The 21,601-nt window shown below is 41.1% G+C and overlaps 1 protein-coding gene across 3 annotated transcripts in view; it reads right to left on the reverse strand.

The window, feature by feature from the left end:
• Nucleotides 1–652: 652 nt before the first annotated feature.
• Nucleotides 653–21,601, reverse strand: part of STAU2 (staufen double-stranded RNA binding protein 2) — a 142,319-nt gene continuing 121,370 nt past the window's right edge. For 2 of the 3 annotated variants that reach the window (XM_079983083.1, XM_079983084.1), the window contains exons 14-15: nucleotides 3,320–3,408; nucleotides 653–1,707 (exon numbers count right to left, since the gene is read on the reverse strand). In XM_079983083.1, the coding sequence (XP_079839209.1) occupies nucleotides 1,614–1,707; nucleotides 3,320–3,408 (183 nt within the window). In that variant the 3' untranslated portion in view covers nucleotides 653–1,613. Of the gene's footprint in view, nucleotides 1,708–3,319; nucleotides 3,409–12,754; nucleotides 12,861–14,333; nucleotides 14,436–21,601 lie in introns of those variants that run through there. The other variant, XR_013840512.1, reaches the window with a different exon arrangement.

Below are 21,601 nucleotides of genomic sequence, written 5' to 3' on the forward strand. Positions count from 1 at the left end.
GCATGTCTGCAGTGGGGAAGCCCGATGAACATGCATGTGCTGGAACTTGCAAATATGTTCAGAGAGAGCATTCAGGAGGGGCTGGTGCAGGGTGTGACAGTGGGGTCGAGGCAAGTGAATGCAACCCCACTCTTACGTTTATTGTTTTGTAGCCCTGAATGCCTGCATAAGGTCTTTCCAATGTGGCCTGATTTTCCCTAGTGTGCCTGGGAGCATTTGGTTAAAATGGTGCTTAGATGGCATAGATTAACACTGGCCTATGTAGCAGACAGTATGTTCTATGATCAGAAGGTAGTAATGAACTATGGGCACTTCCAGCTGTTGCAACACACACACAACTACACTGGTCCCTTATTTGTCTGGCAAATGCAATGAAAGCACACCCAGGGCACACTGCCTTGTTTGTGAGCCGTCAGTGGTGTGCATATTCTTTGTTTTACACACACAAACACATTGAGATAACACCAATTTCTACACACACAAATTTTGAGACGTGCAGACATTTTGCAACTTATGCATATTACTCTATTCTTTTTTGTGTTTTGAGACAGGGAAGGGGAGAAGTGTCTAAGGCAGCATCCCATCTTAGTGTAGGTGACACATTTCACTAGTGTTATTCACAAATTAAAGAAGAGATGACACCACCACTGTATACATGAACTGACGTGGTTTTACTGCGTTGGCCACTTGCTTAATTTGTATATGCTAGTACAGAATAAAAATGCAAATTTCTGTCTCTGCCCCACTGGCAGTTTTACACACCTGCTCCACCACTTTTTGTCCTCTGAGATGACGTTGCCATCCTTTTCTACTTTTCGCGGTCAGAATGCAGTTATTAAAAACACTCAGTTGATGCGAATGAGAGATTGATGCAAAACACAGAATGAGGAGTCGATGTGTTTCACACAAGAGAGAACAAAGGGAGGAATGTGTTTCTTGGAAGCAAGGTGCTTTCTTCAATCAACGAATGGCAAGGGAAATCAAATACCATCACTGCTTTCTCTTGTAGTATATTGTGACCGGTCATTAACGTTCAAGCAAATACTTGTCATGATTTAAACTTCAGTTTGCAAACAACTTGGAGTCGTGCATCTTACAGGCATAATGTATTCTGTAAGACTATGAAGAATGCATAATGTTGGCATAGAAAGAGAAGCTGTATGACTATATATGAAGACAACAACTACAACTCTCACAGCACTGTCATTGATTAATTTCAAAATATTCAAGCATAATTAAAAAAAAGAGAGGAAAGCTGAACTTATTCTACACTATAAAGGAGTCGTATAACTCAACCTAATGTTGACTTTTCCTTTCCTCCAGAGTATTAAGCAACTGTAAACTTAATTTCTCCAACCAAGTCTTAGTTAATTATTTGCTGTTTAAACCTCCAGTAGTTTTTTAAGGTTTGGAGGGGAAACAGCCAGTTTTATTTATTTCTCCCTCATTCAACAAACAGTACCATGTAGACTATCTCCTGTGTTAGAATAGTGTTGTCTTCACATAAGACTCAAATAATGGTATTAGTCATTCATTTCCTTGTACACATACACCCTGTTGCGTGTTGACAGGTTTATAAGGATGCAGTGGCAGCCACGGGTGCTGGGAAGCTCCTAGACGACAGCCTTTGAATCCTTGCAGTCCTGAGCAATGGTGCCTGAGTTAGTCTGTTTATTGTCTGCGTTTTCTCCCAGATGCTTGACTTGTCTGAAAGATTAATACATTAACAAGAGCGGTAAGGTCCAGGGTTGCACATCTTTAAGACATTTTTATTAGCAGATGGCACATGAGATTCAAAGGTCACCGCAAGGGGGGACATTTTAAAGTGAAACAACAATATTTATGTTCAGATACTATGCTGGTGAGATCATGTGGTAAATGGTTCTGATTAAATTAGTTTACAAATAGCCACTATATATCAGCCTCTTGCTTTTCTCCAACATCGCTTGCTTAACAAAAACATGCTCCTGTCTGCGGTTCAGCCAAACCAGGTTCAGGTAGAGGAAGAGGAATACCGCTATCTACCCAAGCCCGGTGCACAAACAATTTGAAACTTTTGGTACTTTCATCTAATATTATAATCAATCAATCTCTACGCTCTGTATGTGATGTCTGCATCTGCATACTTAAAAACGAAACAGAAATGACACGCACAAAGGTAGAACAGGTGGTGTATTTAACATCCTTCATTTAACTCTTATGTAGTACAAAGCTAGTGTACTTCAATTCTTTTTCTCATCTATAATACTGCAGGCCTCACAAGGCAGGAAGCTTATCACAGCACTTACGTCACAAATCAGAAATACATGGAAATCTGGCATAATCTGTGGGATATATTATTTGCAAATAGAAATGTGAAGGGCCGGGGGAAATGGATTTAGGTTCCTCCCACCCCCATTTTTCATAAACAAATTGAGAAAACAACTAGAAAATTGATTTTTTAAAAAAGTTTCCCTGCCGATTCTACAGTTTCCTCCCTGGGCCTTCACAGCTCTAATAGCAAAGCAACAAAATTTGCCTTGCTCTGCAGTTCTTCACAGACTGACATTTTTTAATGCCCACTATGCAGCTCAGGTGAGAATTCTATACCCACCTCAGAATACGTCCCACTGACCTCAGTGGAACTCAATTCTCTCTTGACATGTATAGGATTGCACTGTCAGAGGTATTTGACCAGTTCTAGAAATTATTGCGGCTAAAGGAAATATGATGTGGACATGGAACTTCTCCACCCTCAATTATGTGCAAGAGACAGCAGCCTCGATGAAAGTGCAGCTTCCTCTAGTAATATGAATAGGAAGCTTGCTTGCACAGCAGTTCCACAAAGGTATCAATCTGTTTGTGCACATCAGAATGCTCAGTATTCTAGATTATTGAGAGGTGGACCTTGTGAAGTGCTTAAATGAAGGAAACTGACTCCAAACTATTAAGGTCAAAAACCATATTCATACTGCCTGCCCTCGTCTTTATATGGGATCTCGCAGCTGCGAAGAATAAATATGTTTCTAAAATATGACGAATTCACAGATTTCATGTATTTAAAAGCCCATGTTAAAGAGGATGGTCAAATTATTTATTTGTTATTTAAATTTATACTTCATCTTAGCACACTAAATGACCCCGGTTAATAGCAATCCAAAGTGATTCTGAAACCTACTTTCAGCAATGGCGCCAAATTGTTACAAGGTTTACATGACTATGAGATCAGAAGACGCCACGTATTTTGGAAAGATCTCAGTACATCTACACCATTCATGTAAAAAGTCCAGTTAAGCAAGCACACATGTTCCCAGAAGAATACTGTGAAAGTGGGTCTTACTTTTCAAATGAACCATTTTCAGGCTTTACAGTTCCTTCAAGTGGATCCAGTCCTTGTTCTGAAAACTGTTTCAAGGCACTTAAAGCTGCCTGTAACACAGAGGAATTAAAGAGAAATGATAGATACTGAAGTAGGCATACTATTAGCAATGAGCATGGAATGTTTTATGACATCAAATATGTATCAGGGACACAGTGGACAGTGACAAAGCTCAGGGTTATAAAGATACATTGAAAAAGAGATGGATTAGGGAACAAAGAGAATTGTTTTCCCCACTGGATGGTGAGAAAGACTGGCTAATACTTTTCTTTTCTGTGCTCAGCTTTGCTTGCACCTTAAAACAAGCATCCTCTGTATAAAATGAAGCAATCTACATGTCTCTAGATTACCTAGATCCATACTTCCTTGCTTCATATGCTACTCTTGAGGCCAAAACTAGCCAATGTGGCAGACAGGGGCATAGGAAGGGTGGGCGGTTCACCCCGGGTGCTATCATGGAGGGGGGGTGACAAATTACCAAGGAACAATTACTGCCCTACTGGGCGGTTCATAGAAACCTTTTTTTTTTTTAAATGCCTGCTCTTATCTCACTACACAAGGGATTATATAGCTATATATGAAATTTAATGCATATCAGCTAATATCTTGACCCTCCTCCACGAAAATAGCTGTTTACTTGGCCGTTTTCCTATGTCATGAAGGCTGAAATTTCAATTCAGTGGAGCAGGGTCAGGGATGGTCTAGTTGAGATTCCTGCATTGCCCCAGGGGTTTGGCTAGATTAGCCTTAGGGGTCCATTCCAACTCTACAGTTCTCTGGTGCAGGCTTGTGCAGAGTTTTAGGTACAAGTTGCATGCAAGGGGTGCATAGGATTGCAGCCCATCTTATGGACCATTGGCTCGGAAATAAGTCCCACTGATCATGATGAGACTAGATTGCTGCTGTGCAGTCCTGTTTTTTAAATAAATGTTTTCCTTTTCAGATAATACAGAGCATGGTGAAATCACAATAAATAAAACCTCCCCTTCAGTAGTTTCAAGCACTACTACAGGTTCCCCATAATATCTGTACTGCATTGTTTATTGTGACAGCACCGGCACTTTGGAATTCCCCGCCTATTGCAACAAAGCACATGCCTTTGCTAGACGCTTTTTGGGCACCCGCTAAAAGCAATCTTCTTTAGGCAAGGATACCTAGATGCTTAGAAAGTTGAAGTAATTTTAATCTTAATATTTTAGCTTTTGTATGTTTTAAAGTAGGATTGTTAATTTTTCTTGATTTTGCTGCTGTGGTGTTTGTTTGTTTTTTGTTTTGGTAAACCACTTTGCAGGTTTTTAAAAATAAATTTTATTAAATAAATAAACAATAAGTATAAATAAAATAACACAAGCCAAAACACAATCCATCCTGTAGATTTAAGTATCTGTCCACAGTCGCCTACTTGTTATCAGAGGCCCAGAATCCACATTCCTTTGTAAGAAAATATGAAATAATGTAAAATCATTTTTGCAGGCAAAAAAATTTCAAAAAATCAATGTGGGGGGGGGGAGAGGGCGTGCCAAGAAATTTTCTGCATAGGGTACCACCTGACCTTCCTACACCTCTGGTGGCAGACATGGGGTTGTAACATCAAGTGATGCAAAATGTGACATCACTTAACTGCAAATTCCCTCACTCTCTCAGGTAACAGCCAATGAAGTGAAGAATAGGTATGGTAACTCACAATGCAATGATGTGATGCAACACATTTTTTAAAAAATGATTTTAATTTTCAAAGTTCTATAGTAAATCAACAATAAAAACATAAAACGCATGCACACAACCCACACATACAAATCAACATGAGAGAAAGGAATAGAGCTTTTCTTATTTCTGTTTAATGGTTAATATGTTATGCCTCCCTCCTGCGACCTTGAAAACTATCATGCCACAATGAACTGCGTGCTCCTGGTGGCATTCAACGTGGTCTTTCTCTGTTTGGAAACTTAATCAAGTTATACCAAGTTCCTTCAGACTGTACTTTAATGAGTCTTTCTGTGCCAAATCCTCATTGTTCCCTTAAAATTTTGGATGCTTTCTTATTGTTGGCACTAATAGTCTTTGGCACTCATCAAACACCAAACCTCAGGATGCTTCTACCTCTTCACACTCTCACAACTCCCACTATTTACAGCCTTTCCAACAAGAAGTACTACTAGCTACTATTAGAATACACACTCAATTATGCAAGAGCAATAATAACATTCTTATATAGATATCCCATAAAATGAATGGGTCACACTTCAGGGAAAGCCTTCTTAAACAAATATGTCTTCAATAGCTATCTAAATATCAATGCCAGGTGCTTGTCTTATTTCAGCTGGCCACTAATTCCAGAAGGCTGGAGCTGCAACACTAAAAACCCAGTTTCTACAACATACTACACACACTTCTGGGGCATGCGGTACTCTTGGTTGTGCCCCATCTGAGGAGCACAGTTGCTGGGCAGGAATATATGGGGCAAGGAAATCCCTCAGGTAGCCAAGTTCCATGTTATTTAGGGCATTAAATTCTAAAAGCAAAATCTTTAACTGCACCCGCCCAGTAGCTTATTGATTGCCAGAGCAGTTCCCTCAGCAGAGGTGTTATATGGTGTCAGTGGGAGGTCCCAGCCAATAACCTAGTGGCTGCATTCTGCAGCAGAAAGCTCAAGAGGAGTCTCACTAAAAGCCCATGACAGTCGTCCAATCTTGAGATTACCAGTGGGAGGGCCACAGCAGCTGAGGTATCTCAGCCCAGGAACAAATATAACTATCTCACCAACCAAAGCAGATAAAAGGCACTCCTTTTATAGATGAGACTCGCTTTCTTTGATGTTGGTAAGCATTTTTTCGGAAGACAGAAGAACTGCCAGCAAGGGAAGACTTGCCTCATGGGGCTAGCAAGTTCTAGATTCAGAAGACACCAATGGTTGCCTGGGGGGGAGGGGTTGCAGGAAAGATAATGGATAAAGGCAGGATGCAACCTCAAAAACCCTAGCTCCACAGGGACACCATGTTATTTTTCTTCATGTTCCCGGACTTAAATGTGATTTTTAAAAAAATTATGGAAATCACCTGAACAACACTTTCAGAGCCCCCTTGGGCTGGGATGTAAATGTGCTGGATAAAATTAAAAATATGGGGCTGATCATTCCTTTGCGAGCGATACCTTCATTCAGTTCATTAATGTTGCTAACTCCTTTCATGCTGGGATCAGCTTAACGAGCGCTGCTGCCCCACTCTAACACCACAATCACATTTCCCCTTTCCTTCTACAAACTGAAACAATTAGAGCTCTTCTCCCACCATTCCACCTCTTGCTGAATTCCATCAATGTAATATTCAGTATGTATGTTGGTATTTTGTGAATGCTAATCAGACGCCTGACCTTTCAACAACTTGTGGCACAGGCATGCCGGAAGCTCCATTTTAATCAGCTCATATAAGGCTTATCACTTTTCTGGACGGCAGAAAACAAATAGCATGTATGTGCTGTACAGAACTAGCAGAGCTATATGCTAGACATGCACACTGCAGTTCTAGTGCAGAAGCTAAGAAATGTCCTGCACTTTAAGCCTGCCTGGATGCGAGTCCATCTGGGATCCATATGGCTGCCACACTGAGCTTTATGGAACAAGAGTGGGGCATAGGCATGATAAATAAAAAAAATTCAAAATAGGAACACTTCCCTGAACTATCGTCACAGTTGCTTTCATTGCTGTTTTCAACTGAGAGCAGCAAGTACATAACAAAATGGGATTAAAGATTCAACAGCTTCATTGTCGAGCTCCTATTAAATGCTTCAGGTTGTGTTCCTGCCGCACTGCTATTTTGTAGCTCCTTAATGAAATATTAACCTAGTTTCTCACGCTGTTTGCAGAATTCATTCATGGGAACCTCTGCTTCTTTCTTTACTCAGAACATCTATCTCTATGTCTTTGAAGGGAATGTCAGCAGCAATGCTGAACGAAAGCATTTGTTCCCACTGAAGGAATGCCAAGGATAGAAAGGTGAAATACATCTATCTGACGAAATATTGTGTAAAATAAAAACAGGGTAGGATTTGTTACAATACTTTAGATGACTGCCTAAAATTGCATCCAGGTAAAGCAGGGATGACCATGCAATAAAAAAGGTGTGGTCAGCATTACATTCTGTAATGCATCACTTAAGAGGTTTTCCTTGCAAAAGCTTGTGCTTAATTAAAGATATATGATTTCTGAACCCTCCTCATGCTGTCGATCTGCCTAGATAAGTGGTTCATAAAGGATGTGGAATGCCACCCTGGTATGGCAGGAGAGGATGGCAAGTGTGGTGGAAAGATTCAAGGACAATCAAAGAAACATCTAAACATTTCAGCATAGTATAGTATAGGGTGGTTTTTTTGCAGAATATGGATACGTATCTTATCAAAATCAAGCATTGCTATGAGTTTGTTTCTTTTTGTTTTTCAATGTAATCCTTATCAATGAAAAAAACTGGCGTGGCATGAGCAAATTCTATTCTGAAAGTGTGGCCCAGACCAAAAAGCATGAGAACCACTGCCATAGACACTTTCTCCATCATTAGAACTTCTTTTAACCTTTAAATGAAGCTGATATTTTGCACCACCATTGCACCACTTCCACCTTTGCGCTATGAACTAAATTTCTTTTAGCAAAAACTAAAGCCCACCTCAAAGCCCCACCCTTTTTCCAGCATGCTGCACAAATGGGATGCGAAGTCTTTGTGCTTGGCCTGCCAGCCTCCGCTGCAAAGTGAACGAGTTAATTAAGGTTTTGTTCTAAACAGCAGTTAACATGCATTATATCCTCTCAACAGCCCTGTGGGATAGAGTTAAGACTGAGAGAAAGCTGAGTGGTTCAGGATTTCAAAGGAAAGGCCCTTCTGGATCAGAGACGTATCCACTCCAGCATCTTGTTTCCCACTGTCAGACGCCCATGGGAAGTCCATAAGCAGGAGATGAGGGTAATTGTTCCCCAGTGAGGGTGCTGATCTGTTCCCTTATTTGACTACACTAACACCACACCACCCATTGTTCTCTCTCCAGAGCATAATCTGATTGGTTCTGTGACACTATCACATTCTTTACACGATTCCTAATTTTTTTGCAGCAGGTGTTTTACAAGACCATATGCCCTCTCCCTTGATTGCCAGGTGTTGGCAGGTGGTGATTATTCTGACCACTAAATATTGGCAGGCTCTGCTTACCCGGAGCACCAGATATTGTTCAATGCTGCTCCCTTTACGGTCCAGCTGTCCATCCCCCAGTGTCACATGAATTCCAGGAGATCTGGTAATGTATTTCCCCCTCATCCCCCAATGTTTAACTATGGAGAGATAGGTGAGGGAAAATGCATTGGGCAGCAGATTATAATTCTGCAGATGAATTTGGAAGCTGAAGTGTTTGAGCATGGGTAAAGCATGGAGAGTCAAAGTCTGATGGGGCAGCACAAATAGGGAGAGTACTGTTGCGCTTGGTTCCTACTCGCAAGTTTCTTGTAGGCATCTATTTGGCCACTTGGAGAAGAGGATGCTGGATTGGATGGAACTTTGGTCTGATTCAGAAGCGTTGTTTTTTGTCATTTTATGAGTATGAGGTGCTATTGGCGGAGATTAAGTGTTGCACTGGATTCTGGGGTCACCAGTGTCTCTTGATCCTGAGTCCTGATGATAACTCATCTACTTTCTCAGGATGTTTTGCATTTCTGATTGAAGTTTGAGGGTAGGCTCACAAAGTCAGTCAGAGAAGTACAAGGACTGGACTGTTTTGTATGTTTGTACACTGCCTTGATAGTTTTAAGGGGGTGACTTAGAAATCCTTTAAGTATAAATTAAATGGTCCACACTTATAAAGATCTTCCAAGATCCAACGTCATGCATAATTGTTACTACACTTCAGATGAACTGGGCCTGATGTACACAATCCTTAAAAAACTAGGAAACACTTGCAAAATTAACATCAGTGAGGGGATATAAGTGGAATAAATATCTGACAAGGATTTTAGCAGAGAATTGTTTTTCCGAAGGCTGAACACTTCCTCAAATGGATTTTTTCTCTCTTACAAAAGAGCATCTGCACAGATATATAGAAATATTTCTCTCCCCCAGAAGATTTTACAACTGCTTTGTGAGCAAAGCCCCATAGGTTATGAAACAGATGTCTTTACACATTTAATGTATCACTTGTTTTCTGTGTAGATACAGCAATGCCAAAAACACAATGCCAACAGGATGCACTACTCTGCTCTTTTGTTTGTCTTGGCTGCTCTTCCCATTATAAAAATGTGTCTGGATCTGGCTGGAGGTGGATGTTTCCAATCAGTTTGGTCATTTTTAGGTTTCCTTAAGCCAATTAGCAATTAGCAAATCATATTGAAATTTGTTAATTTCTTCCCCCTCTGGTTTTTCCTCTGTGGGGAACTGGATAGTTTATAATGACAATTTAATAACATGAGGTCATCCTTACACAAAGCAGTTGCATACAGAGGCTTGCTCTAGAAAAATGTGGTTTCAACTCACGTTCTTATGATAATGATTTAATGTTTTTCAGTACAATGTAGGGATATATTTCCTTTGCCTTTTACACTATGTGACATTTCAGATTCGTCCCAAGATGTCCCTAAATGGTCCTCTTGTGCGTGTCTGTCCACTTCACCTTACTGGGAGTGGCACATACTTCTGAAGACAGAGAACACACCTAACTTAATTCTTCATACTTTTCCCTTTTATGGAACGAACACAAATGCTACTAACTCAGCCAAACCACTGTTGTGGCTTACTGTCTCCCATTTCTCTATGGTGTGAGAAGCTACTGCCTAATTCTCATGGACCCATTCATTAAATGCTCTTATTTAGGGATTTTGACAGCCATATAGTAGGGGCTGAAGGGAAAGTTTAAAAGAAACACAATTATCTCTTATAGGACTTCCACACTAAGAAGCTTGACGCCTTCTGGTGCTTACAGCCACTATTTATTTATTTATTGGCTGTTTTGTTTTAGACACATGCCTCAGTTTTCTTGTAAGAAACCAAAGCAGCTAATAGTAAACAAGTTAGAACAACACCAAAATAATCAAAACAGAAATCCAATAAACATGGCGCCACATTGGATACAAGCCTGTATTTCTAGCCTGCACTTGGGTCTTTTTCACTCCATGCCAGAACAGATTCCTTTGCACCATGCAGACTTCAGGACCACTCATCAGCCACCTACAGTTTTAGAAACCTTCTGAGCTGAATTAGTGGAACTTACAAGAAGGGGACGCAGGTGGCGCAGTGGGTTAAAGCCTCAGCGCCTAGGGCTTGCCGATCGAAAGGTCGGCGGTTCGAATCCCTGCGGCGGGGTGCGCTCCCGCTGCTCGGTCCCAGCACCTGCCAACCTAGCAGTTCGAAAGCACCTCCGGGTGCAAGTAGATAAATAGGGACCGCTTACCAGCGGGAAGGTAAACGGCGTTTCTGTGTGCGGCTCTGGCTTGCCAGAGCAGCGATGTCACGCTGGCCACGTGACCCGGAAGTGTCTCCGGACAGCGCTGGCCCCTGGCCTCTTAAGTGAGATGGGCGCACAACCCCAGAGTCTGTCAAGACTGGCCCGTACGGGCAGGGGTACCTTTACCTTTACCTTTACAAGAAGGTTACAGGGTCCTCTACTAGGATATTTCAGCCCTATAAATTCTGACAGGGCCCCCAAGTGAATGAGTTGGTCCTTTCCCAAAAATTTTCTGTTCCATCCAGTACAGTACACATCTAGGGAGAATGGCAATTTGGTAAGTAGTAAAACCACTACTACACCTGCAAGCAAAGCGTATAGATCTCTTCTACAGAAAGTGGAAGAAGTGAATTTCTAACAAATCCGTCTTCTGAAGCCCCTGTCCATCATTTTTATCAGGGACATACTCATCTAACAGCCCCATTAACCACTGAATCAGACCACTGCATGAACCTAAGTGCTTCATCAGATAGTTCTACTTTAGCAGAGCCAAGTCAATAGACTGACATCTGGCTTCAAATTTCTCTGTGGTTTTTAAAACAAATGATTTCGTTCCAATCCTGTCCTTTATGGGCAAAAATTAATTACTGGGGTACAAACCCTTGCATTTCATTGAAACAAATGATGTCCATGTTTGACTGCTTGAAAGGGCATGTGTGTTTCTTGGGGGTGCGGGGAACTATGCCTGCTTTTTAGTGTGCAAATGTAAGTAATTAGTTTCCCAAGAATTCCAAAGCGCCTTAATTTTTTGCACATGTTTTAAGAATTATTCTTGATGATATTCTTCAAAAAGGTCTGACTTTGGCCAGTTTCACTCAACTCATACTGCATTGTCCTAACACAGTGGTGTCAAGACCAAGTTTGCAAATTTATCCTGCCTAGAGGTAAATGTGGAGGCAAGGTGACAATTTAAAGCTGACACGATTTAGGGGGAAGGAGGTAATGGCTGCCAAGGCAGCACTTTATGCCCCTTCATCTGTGTTGGTCTCATGTAGGGACAAAGATCAAATGCTCACCCCCTATGACAGCATAGGCTTGCTGGGAGTGGAGAAAACAGCAACAGAAAGAAGCAGAGGAAAAATGGGCCCTGATAGATCTTCCAGCTTAGAGATGGCTAACCTGTGGCCCTCCAAATATTGATGTACTACAGCTCCCATCACTTCTGACCCTTAGCCATACTGACTGGGACTGGAGGGAGTTTGGAGTCCAACAACATCTGGATGGTCACAGATTATTCATCCCTGTTCTAGTTATTTTTGGTTTGAAATCAGCAAAATGAGAGAATAAGAGAAACCAGTGCCTTACCCCAGGAGCACAGTGAGGGAATTCTGAAACCCTCTTTCACTATGTTACAGTGCTTGAAGGACTAGTTGGTACTCTGATTATTATTTTTCCTACCTCAACAACCACTCCATCCCACTCCATGTTAACAGATTCCACATAAATCAAGTCTACAGGTTCTCTATCAGGACTCTTCTTATGCCACTAGCATTCTACGGCACTCATGAAACCGAGCCTAGACACTCCGTAGAACATCAAAGTCAGTTCATAATATATGTCAGTTGCCTTTGGGTCTATAATAAATGAAAAATATTAATATACCAACTATGTCTGTATTTCCCCCTGTTCTACAGTGAACACTCAAAATTCCTCACATATCTGTAAAAATATATGGTTATGATGCTGGCAATCACAAAACTGTACCTATATGCCTGGTTTAAAGGTGCAGGTTACTCACTGATGTGTCAAGTTGCTAATTAGGCTGAAATCTCTTACTTGCTTAACTGGGAGCAAATGCCAAAGCACTAAATAGGTTTTACTTCTGAGTAGACATGCATAGGATTGTGCTGTTGGTCCCTTGCATCTCCATAATTCTGATTCTATGAAGACCAATCAGAAAATGTGACTTAACTGACAAATTGTTACCTGAATTCGCAACCACTGACTTCAGCAAGGGATCTTTTAACAGCCCTCTGTAACCAGGCACTACCATCCCCAGCTGATTAGATTTCACACAGACCAGGGTCAACATCTGTTTAAAAAATTAATTTCAGAATGGTTATTCACACTGCACAATGCAAGTCTTAATTACCTGACTTAAGCCCTTCTCCCCCCAACGTGTTCTGTCCCCGTGTATATTAATCTGATTAACTCATGTAATTTACATGAAAAGGGATTAATGTCTGCACAAAGGGCTCTTTAAACAGTGTGCACCAGGATGTGTGCAGTAGCTGTGCCTGCGAGAGAGGAGATGAAAGGGGAGGAGGAGAGCTAATGCATTTAGACTTCTCCTAGAGAGTACACATTTACAAATGCAACGTTTAAAACATTTAGGAAAGAGTGTGCTGCTTAGCACTGGCTTCAGGCTATATTACCCTCTGCGGCTAACTTTTACATGGCAAATAATCTATCCAGATGCAAATCTGATTGCTGGCATCATGGGGAATTTTAAGCAAGGATTAACTGTTCTTGAACGGTTCCCCCCACTCCCATGTGTTAGGAACAAACGGGCTTTCTAGCCACATCAACCAAGAATGTCGTCTTCTCCCAATTTCTTTTTGATTTACGAAGACAGATATATTGTTTGAATTTCCCTGTGCCCTCCTATTTTAATATATTCAACCCCCATATATTTTAAATGAATTTTGTGGAATTTGTACTGTCAATCCACGGGGGGGGGGGGGGGGAGGGGGGGAGAAAAAGCCAATTGTTTCTACTAACTTCCCAGCCCTTTTACTCTGACATTTGCATTTTGCTCAATGTCAATGGACAAAAAGCCAAGGCGTATAAACCTTGACTTCAGAGTAGTGTGAAACACATAATGCTACCACCTTACTGAAGGGCTGGGAGGCCTCCTAGGAGCCACATATATGACACCTTCAGGTCTGTGACAGGTTGTAATAAAAATGTATTATGTAATATAATAAACAAAATAAAATAAAATCCTTGAAACAGTTGTTCTAAGCAAAAAACCAAACAAAACCAAAAAACCAAAAAGTAGTCTGATTTATTTGATGAGATTAGGTCTCATCTTTATCATCCTTGGCTTCGCCACAACCTGATGTGCACATAGAGCTGTCTGCCCAAAGGCAGCTGCATGAATTTTAAAGGTGGACCATTTACATATAAGTCAAAGTGCACATATAACTCTTGAATGGGGCATTTAGTTATATAGTATGTATCCATTCCTTTCCTCCAGGAGCTCAAGGTAATGTGAATCATAGTGTATAGATAGGTCCCAAGTGGTTTATCATCCAGGCATCAATCAGATCCAGAAGTGCTTTGCTTCAGATAAATTCTTGTAGATATGCAGTTGCTGGGTATGTTTTATGGGCTTTGCAATGGTTTTATTGTAATGCATTGTTGATTATTCTATGCTATGCCTTTGGCTCTCCCCCAGCCCGTCTCGTAGAGACTTTTTCCTCCTTTTCTATTAAATTACTAACAAGCTAATGAATTACTTAAATGACTGAACAAATAAATTTGTAATTATTGCTTTTTGTACCTTAGCTCACATTCCAGAAGGAGACTTGTTACAGATCAATCTCAGCCATGCTAGTTTTAGAAGGATTCCAGCCAAGCTCCCTCTGTGACATATAAGTGGTATCTATAGGGAAACATTCAATCACGACAATCCTCAGCTGCATTCTGAAATGGGCTGGCTTGGATAGCTCAGTCGGTAGAGCATGAGACCATCTTAATATCAGGGTTGTGGGTTTGAGCCCCATGTTGGGCATTGCCTGGGAGTTCTTTCCAACTCTACAATTCTGTGAGTCTTAGGAGGGCACATGGTGCCTCATACAGAACAGCAAAAGGCCAGTATATACAAGTTTTGATTTAAACAACAGTGGTACCAAACAAGTGCTCATGTGTATTAATATAATATGGGGGATTGGTTTATCATGAATATGGCCGGCAGCAATTCCCATTACTGTGGTGGTAATTTATACGGCCGTTTCACTCACAGGGAGTGCTGGCAGCTGTACCATGTCTATCTGATTCATACATTAACTTGTCTGTGTAAATGTGAGCCAAGGACAGCTGTAACTGCTCATGCGTAGAATAAAATATCTTAAGTAAATCTGTTTACTTTTAAATGTGTTTGTAGGAGGGAAAGTATTGGTTTGTTTTCGTTCTTGTTTTTATTATGTATTTTGCACATTTTGTATTTTTATGCTGCGAAACGCCCTGTGATCATCGGATGAAGGGCATTATACAAAATTAATTAATTAATTAATTAATTAATTACCTACCAACAAGAAGAAGAACAACAACAAAGTAAACCAAACCTGCATTTACGGTTTATGTGGGGCAGCTGTCCATATACAATCATGGACTAAGGTTCAACTAAAGACATGTGTGACGCTCTCCTACTCAAATTACCTGTAGTAAAATTCTTTCAATTGCTTTTGTACGCTGCACTATGCCTTATGAATGCCCAACAATTGTAAATTCAAGTCTGGCTCACAAAAGGGAATGTTAATAAATCAGTTCTTAAAGTTTTACTTTTTTTGCTTACGTTGTAGTTAAATACAAAAGGAAATGCACATTAGAGTCAAGTTTTCAGTTTTGTATTGCATGACTGGAGACTGCTGGGAGGAAGTTTTAATGTTTGATGTTTCATTGTATTTTTAATATTTTGTTGGAAGCCGCCCAGAGTGGCTGAGGAAACCCAGCCAGATGGGCAGGGTATAAATAATAAATTATTATTATTATTAGAAACGCTATGGTGCACCTGTAGCAGCAAAACTGGACACATTCATCTGCCCCACCAGCAATAAAACATGTCTCTCCTGTATCAGTCTCTACAACCCCAGCACATGCTGTAACTCTCCAATGGTTTGACTTTACTCACAAAAGGTCACTCTTCCATTCTAAAGACAGACAGATGCCAACATTACATGTGGCCTATTTACTTACTTCATTTAAACTGACTATTCTTGGTTTTCGGCCACAGTATATTAGTACATTAATTTGGTGTATGGAATCTTGATTATCTTGTATGTGGCTGAAAGTGTTCACCCCCACCAGTAGATTTTTGAACATCAAGAATATTTCTAAAACCAGTACTGTATGCAGTGAAGGATTCTGCAGGGCCGACTCAAGGCATTTTGCTGCCTGAAGCAAAGGCGAAAATGGTGCTTCTGTCCCATTCCACATACAGAAACCAACTGGACTGGCAGTTCAATCTTACATTAACACTAGCCTTAGGGCAGCATCCTTCACCGCACCTTAGGGCAGCAGGGTAGTTATGACGGTGCAGGACAGTCTGCACAGCACACATAGCTCTGTATTCCAACTGAACAGCTTGGTCAGAGGGCTCAGAAGAAACAGCTGAATGACTGCCACCATAACCACCCAGGCACCAGCTGTCAGATATGGTTCCCTCACCCTCCCTAATGGTAGGGCCAGTCCTGAAATTCTGCAGTCCCATCCAGAGGTTTTGCTACAAATCAGGCGGCATATATTTTTTGTTAAACAAACGAAGAAACATTGTTTTCATAATACTTTTTCTTCCCACCCATCCTCTTCCCAAACCTGATGTGTTGTCCATATATGTATGTAGAAGGGGAATATTAACTAAGAACATTATCTGCGAGGAAGTAACTTTGTAGAGGAAGTTCATGTGAATGTGCTCCCGACAATGAATGCAACTGGCCCCCCCTCCGCCTGCCCTGAGTAGATGGATGACCATAAAGCAAATCCATTTGTTTTGCTGGGATGGTTTACAGAGGAAGATTTTGTACTATTTGTTTTGCTTTTATTGAAAGATAAAAAGGGGGGGAAAAACACACACATACACACACTATTTTTCACTTTAAAGACAGACAGGATATTATTTCAAAGGTCTATTTGTTTAGCTACAGATGCTTTTGCTCTAGAAACATGTCTTTGAATATCACATTTATTTTAAGAATATATTAAGTTCAAGAAAGGAGGATTACATGACTGTTCTCCCAGATGAAAAGACCTTTACGTTTAACTGCCTGTCAGTCTACACAGAGACAGGCACCTTAAATTATTTGTAAACAGCAGCGCGTGATTTTACCCACGGCAAATGGCTTCCTGCTAAGATCCAATTCCAGATTAAACTTTTTACTGTGATGTACAATATACAAGGGTATTTTAATACTTAAATTTCTAGTGTTATTATCCTGCTATTAGCACTATGATCTTTACAATAATTATCTCACTTCTCTTCAGAAAAATTATGTGAGGAAACCACGTCCATTTCATGCTACACACTGGGAAGTGAGAGAATGACTTGTCCAAGACAAGCAAGAGAATTCATAGCTACCATACTTTTATCTTTTACACTAACACCAATTTGTTAAATTCAAGTTTGTTTCCATTCATGTCACCAAACTGGGCAGTTTTGTGTACACAAATGTCAGGAGCGAGTCAGCAACAAATCACACAAAGTGAAGTTAACTCTTTATTAGAAGAACAGGATCTGCTCAGGAGTGCCAGGCCTAATGAGCATAGAAACTCTTCTTGGGTAGGCCTTGCCCCTATGAGGCGCTGTGGAGACTGAAGGTCCCTGCCTTCCCACAGCTGCCTAAGTCTCCTCCTCTCCCAAGCAATCTGAGACTAGGCTGGCATGCCTGATTTTGCTCCTCCCACTTCATACCTCTTCTGGTCCCAGGAGACCAGGGGGAATGGGAACTTGTCACAGCAAGAGGGGGAAGACACCCTTGCTTCTTCATCAACTGGACTCATTTCTGTCTGTTGGTCTCCCTCCTCTCCTGCTTTTGCATTTCTCTCTGCCACAGACTTTCACTAAACCCTGTTAACTCTTCAGCTTCTGACATCTCCTCCTACCAGTCTGCTCCCTCTTCTTCCTCTGACCACTCATCATCATCCCACCACCAATCCCCTGGCTCTGAGCCTTCTTCCCTTGGGGGGTTCCCCAGTTGTTGCCTCCCACTATTCCTCTGTGTCCAGCCAGTCCATAACAACAAATGGATTTATACTGCAGAACTGCCCCCACCAAAATGGAATTTTTGAGACCTCCACATATGCATTAAACAACACATGAAGCTATGGATGAGGATATGGACCACAGAATTACAGCCCAACAAATGTGGTGTAGTGGTTAGGGTGTCTGGCTAGGACCTGGATGAACAGGGGTCACAATCCGACCTGGCCACGAAGCTCACTGGGTGACCTTGGGCCAGTCAGTCATTCTCAGCCTAACCTACCTCACAGGATTGTTGTGAGGATAAAATGGGAAGGAGGAGAACTATGTATGCCACCTTGAGCTCACTGGAAGAAAGGTAGGATACAAATGCAATCAATCAATCAATCAAAAATGTTCTGCTTTTTTCCTAAAGATGGCCATTATCTTGGCTTGCCATAATGGGTCACAGCAGTGTTATGATCTTATGATCCTACAAAGTAGGCATCTTCACTCTGCCTATGTCAAGGTCTCATTTTTTGCCTTCTCAACTCTACATTAAGGTGACTCCAGTTGAGACGAAACTACATATGAAAAATGCCCAAGTGTGCTCTCTTTTACAAAAGCATTAATGTTTGTTCAATTGTACCAGGCTCCTGATTAAAGGTCAGAAACAGGCTCAGGGTCTCAATGAAGAACTGCTGTGAAGCAGTTAGCAGTGCAATTTTGTCCTTGATAACAGCTGATGACTTGTCTGCATCCCACTTCAACCTCTAACTGTTAGCTCCTTTAATGGAAGTGCCTATAAAGATCCTCCCTAAAATATGCTTTTCCAGCACACTTAATGTCTTTTAATGTCTTTCCAATTAAATCCAGATGTGAAAAGCTTAAGGAACAGTTCTCAGGGCTGAAAAAGATGACATAAATCTTGCAGCTGACAGAGATCCCACTGAGCTTGGTTGGGGAAACTCACAGAGGACTTGTTGTGGGCCAGGAAAGCTGCTGGGTATAAAGACAGATGTGTACACTCCTATTGAAAATGCTGAAATAAAGAAAAGCCTCCTGAAATAGACCAGGGCACTAAAAAACACTGTAAGCCCAATCCTGCAGGGTACAGAATGCACCCTGAGAGGTTGCGATCTCTCTCAATTCCCACTACCCAGCACAGTCAATTTGTACAGAGAGTGCTGAGCATTTCACAAGGGGAGGTCTCCTCTCCCCTCTCTCTGATAATGAATAAAAGGTCATCTCCTGCAGGATCACCACACACCAATTCCTGCAGGAGTATACCATACTCTTCACTTCTCAGGAAGGGCTCATCGCCCTGCAGAATCCCATCCACTTAGCTCTTCCTCCACAAAGCAGGTTAGTGGCCTGCTTGCTTTGCTAAAGTTTACAAACTACAATATTAATTACAGATTGTCACTAATCAGATGAGAATCTAGGCACTCCCAATGACTGAACAATGCCGCTGGGTGAGTGCTGTTTATGCAGCTGGCAACCACCGTTATTCCCAAAGCTAATTTTTGCCACAGTAAGAATTCTTTTTCCTCACCAGATGCTAAGAAGTGGATTAGCCCAAGTTATCTCCATTTAAAGAAAGGGGGAGGCCCACAAGTCGGGTTTTATAATGTTTCTTGGGGTTACTAAAGTTTTTGAACTGCATTATATTTTTCAGTGCTCTTCCAATATTTTCTGAATATTGTAACTAGGAATGTGACTGTGGGGAAATGATAGGATTTTTCAGAAGGGACATTATTTCTGAGTGGGAGTCCAGATGACCAGTGATGGCTTTCTGATGGAAAGAATGACATTGGAGACAATCCAATAATTTCATTTAATACCAAGGCCATGTGCCATATCTGAGGTAGGGTATGACTGGCATTGCAGAAACACATAATGAGCTGCATTATTAAGCATGGATTCATAAAACGGGTGACCAAATCTTGATTGCTCCTACACCTACTGTACCTAATATCCACACCAACACATTCCCATTGCTTAAGACTTGTCAGTCTCCAACAATCTGAAACTATTTTAACCCTTCTCTCAACCTCTGTGGGATATTGGAAGGAAATCCCAAGAATTGCCCTGTTCTCCTTTCTTCTGGGTGGGTTCAATATATTTTGCTGCCTGGTTTGAGGGATAAGACGTACAGAAAACATCTGGACTGGCAGCTGAATCTCACTTCAACAACGGTGACAGGATAGTGTCCTTCACTGTACCTGAGATGGCAGGCTACTTTAGGGGGTTGAGGGGAAAGGCTAGGGGGAAAGTTAGGATAGGAAGGAGGCTGCCACTTGAAGAGGTCATCTCACTTTGCCCATTTTCTGATGGAAAGAATGACATTGGAGACAATCCAATAATTTCATTTAATACCAAGGCTGACCCTGCTTTTTTCATTTCAAAACAAAGACTCGCCGAATGAGCAAATGTGCAGGAGGCTCTCACAAAATGCCCATTGCCTGGCAACAATACAATAATCAGACTCCAGAGGTCTGTGGTCACTCCCTGAATTTCCTGTGCTTGGAACAACCATGTTACTCCCAAAGTGTTTGAACTGCATGTGTAACGGGAAGGAGCAGTGAACTGAGATATCTATTGTGCTAATGGAGACCACCAGGATGGCACTGATTTATGTATTTTCTTTACATTTTATGATACAGAAATATTCTCTTCTAATTATAAATTGCATTGTTCTGGCACACTGCCATTGCTTGGGTATGCAATATGCCACATTCCACATTCAGTCCACTATTCTTGCAAACGTGATAGCAGAAACACTCTACAGCTGATTGTGTATAATCCAGCTTTCAAAACTGTTTGGGCCACCTTTAAAATCTGACAATGAAAATAAAAACATATATATATATATATTTAATCAGTGGCATTTATACCAAAGGGCTGGACCCATTCTCAGGGGTCTTAGAAACCATATGTAAAGATAGAATTCCCTGTCTTTAAAGCAAGGATAGTGATATTTAGTAATCATTTTCTGAACTCTGCAATAATAGCATTCATCTTGGATTCCAAATTTTTTTTTGTTTAAAACTAAGATGACAATAAAGAAGTTCTAGAGCTTTAAGCAAACCCCACCCTGATCTGTACTAATTGATAACACTAGTATATGTCACCTTAAAAGTGTCCATGAGTCAGAAGAAACTATGAGCAGAATGGTTAGTATGTGGATATGGGATGACAAGGTTTAAAAGCAACATTTAAAGTCCTATATCCAGGACTTTGGCTGAAAAATAAAGGAAAGGGCACATTTGTTCCTGGTCACTGAATTTGTAACCTGGGTCTGCTGCTCCTGCTGCTAAGCTCTAACACATTCTCTCCTAACCCACAACAACATCCAGTAATCCAAACTTTTGGTGCTTGGTGGTTAAGAAGTGAATTTTCAGGAAGGGAGAAAAATTAAACAGGGAGACTGGCTGGCTAGTATCTCACTCCTTCACTGCAATGCATTAAGACAGCCAAAATTCTAACTTGTAAGAAAGGGTTCATTTGATCCCTGTTTTTCAAATTAGATGTGGCAGGGTCTGATTTACCTTTCTTCTCCCTTGGAAGGCTCTGGCAATCTTTGGGGAACCCAAAGTGTACTATTAAGCTGGGTGGCTGCTGTTATCTTTCCCAGCCCCCGCTGGGTGCAGAAATACTGAATCATAGGCTGGAGAAATGCATCTCAGGTTTCAACCTCAAGGTGTAATTGCTCATTCAAGTCTCTTTAGAAGTTGCCTGCATCTGGCGCAGAAAAATGATCAGGATTGTTTTTCTTTCTGGAAGAGCAGAGAGAGACTGTGTATTTTCTCTTACTTTTTATAATTTTCTCTATTCATTACTATGGCAGAACAATTTTTATAGAAGAACTCTAT

The sequence above is a fragment of the Podarcis cretensis genome, assembly GCF_951804945.1.
Source record: "Podarcis cretensis genome assembly, chromosome: 7".
In the NCBI taxonomy this organism is placed as follows: domain Eukaryota; kingdom Metazoa; phylum Chordata; class Lepidosauria; order Squamata; family Lacertidae; genus Podarcis; species Podarcis cretensis.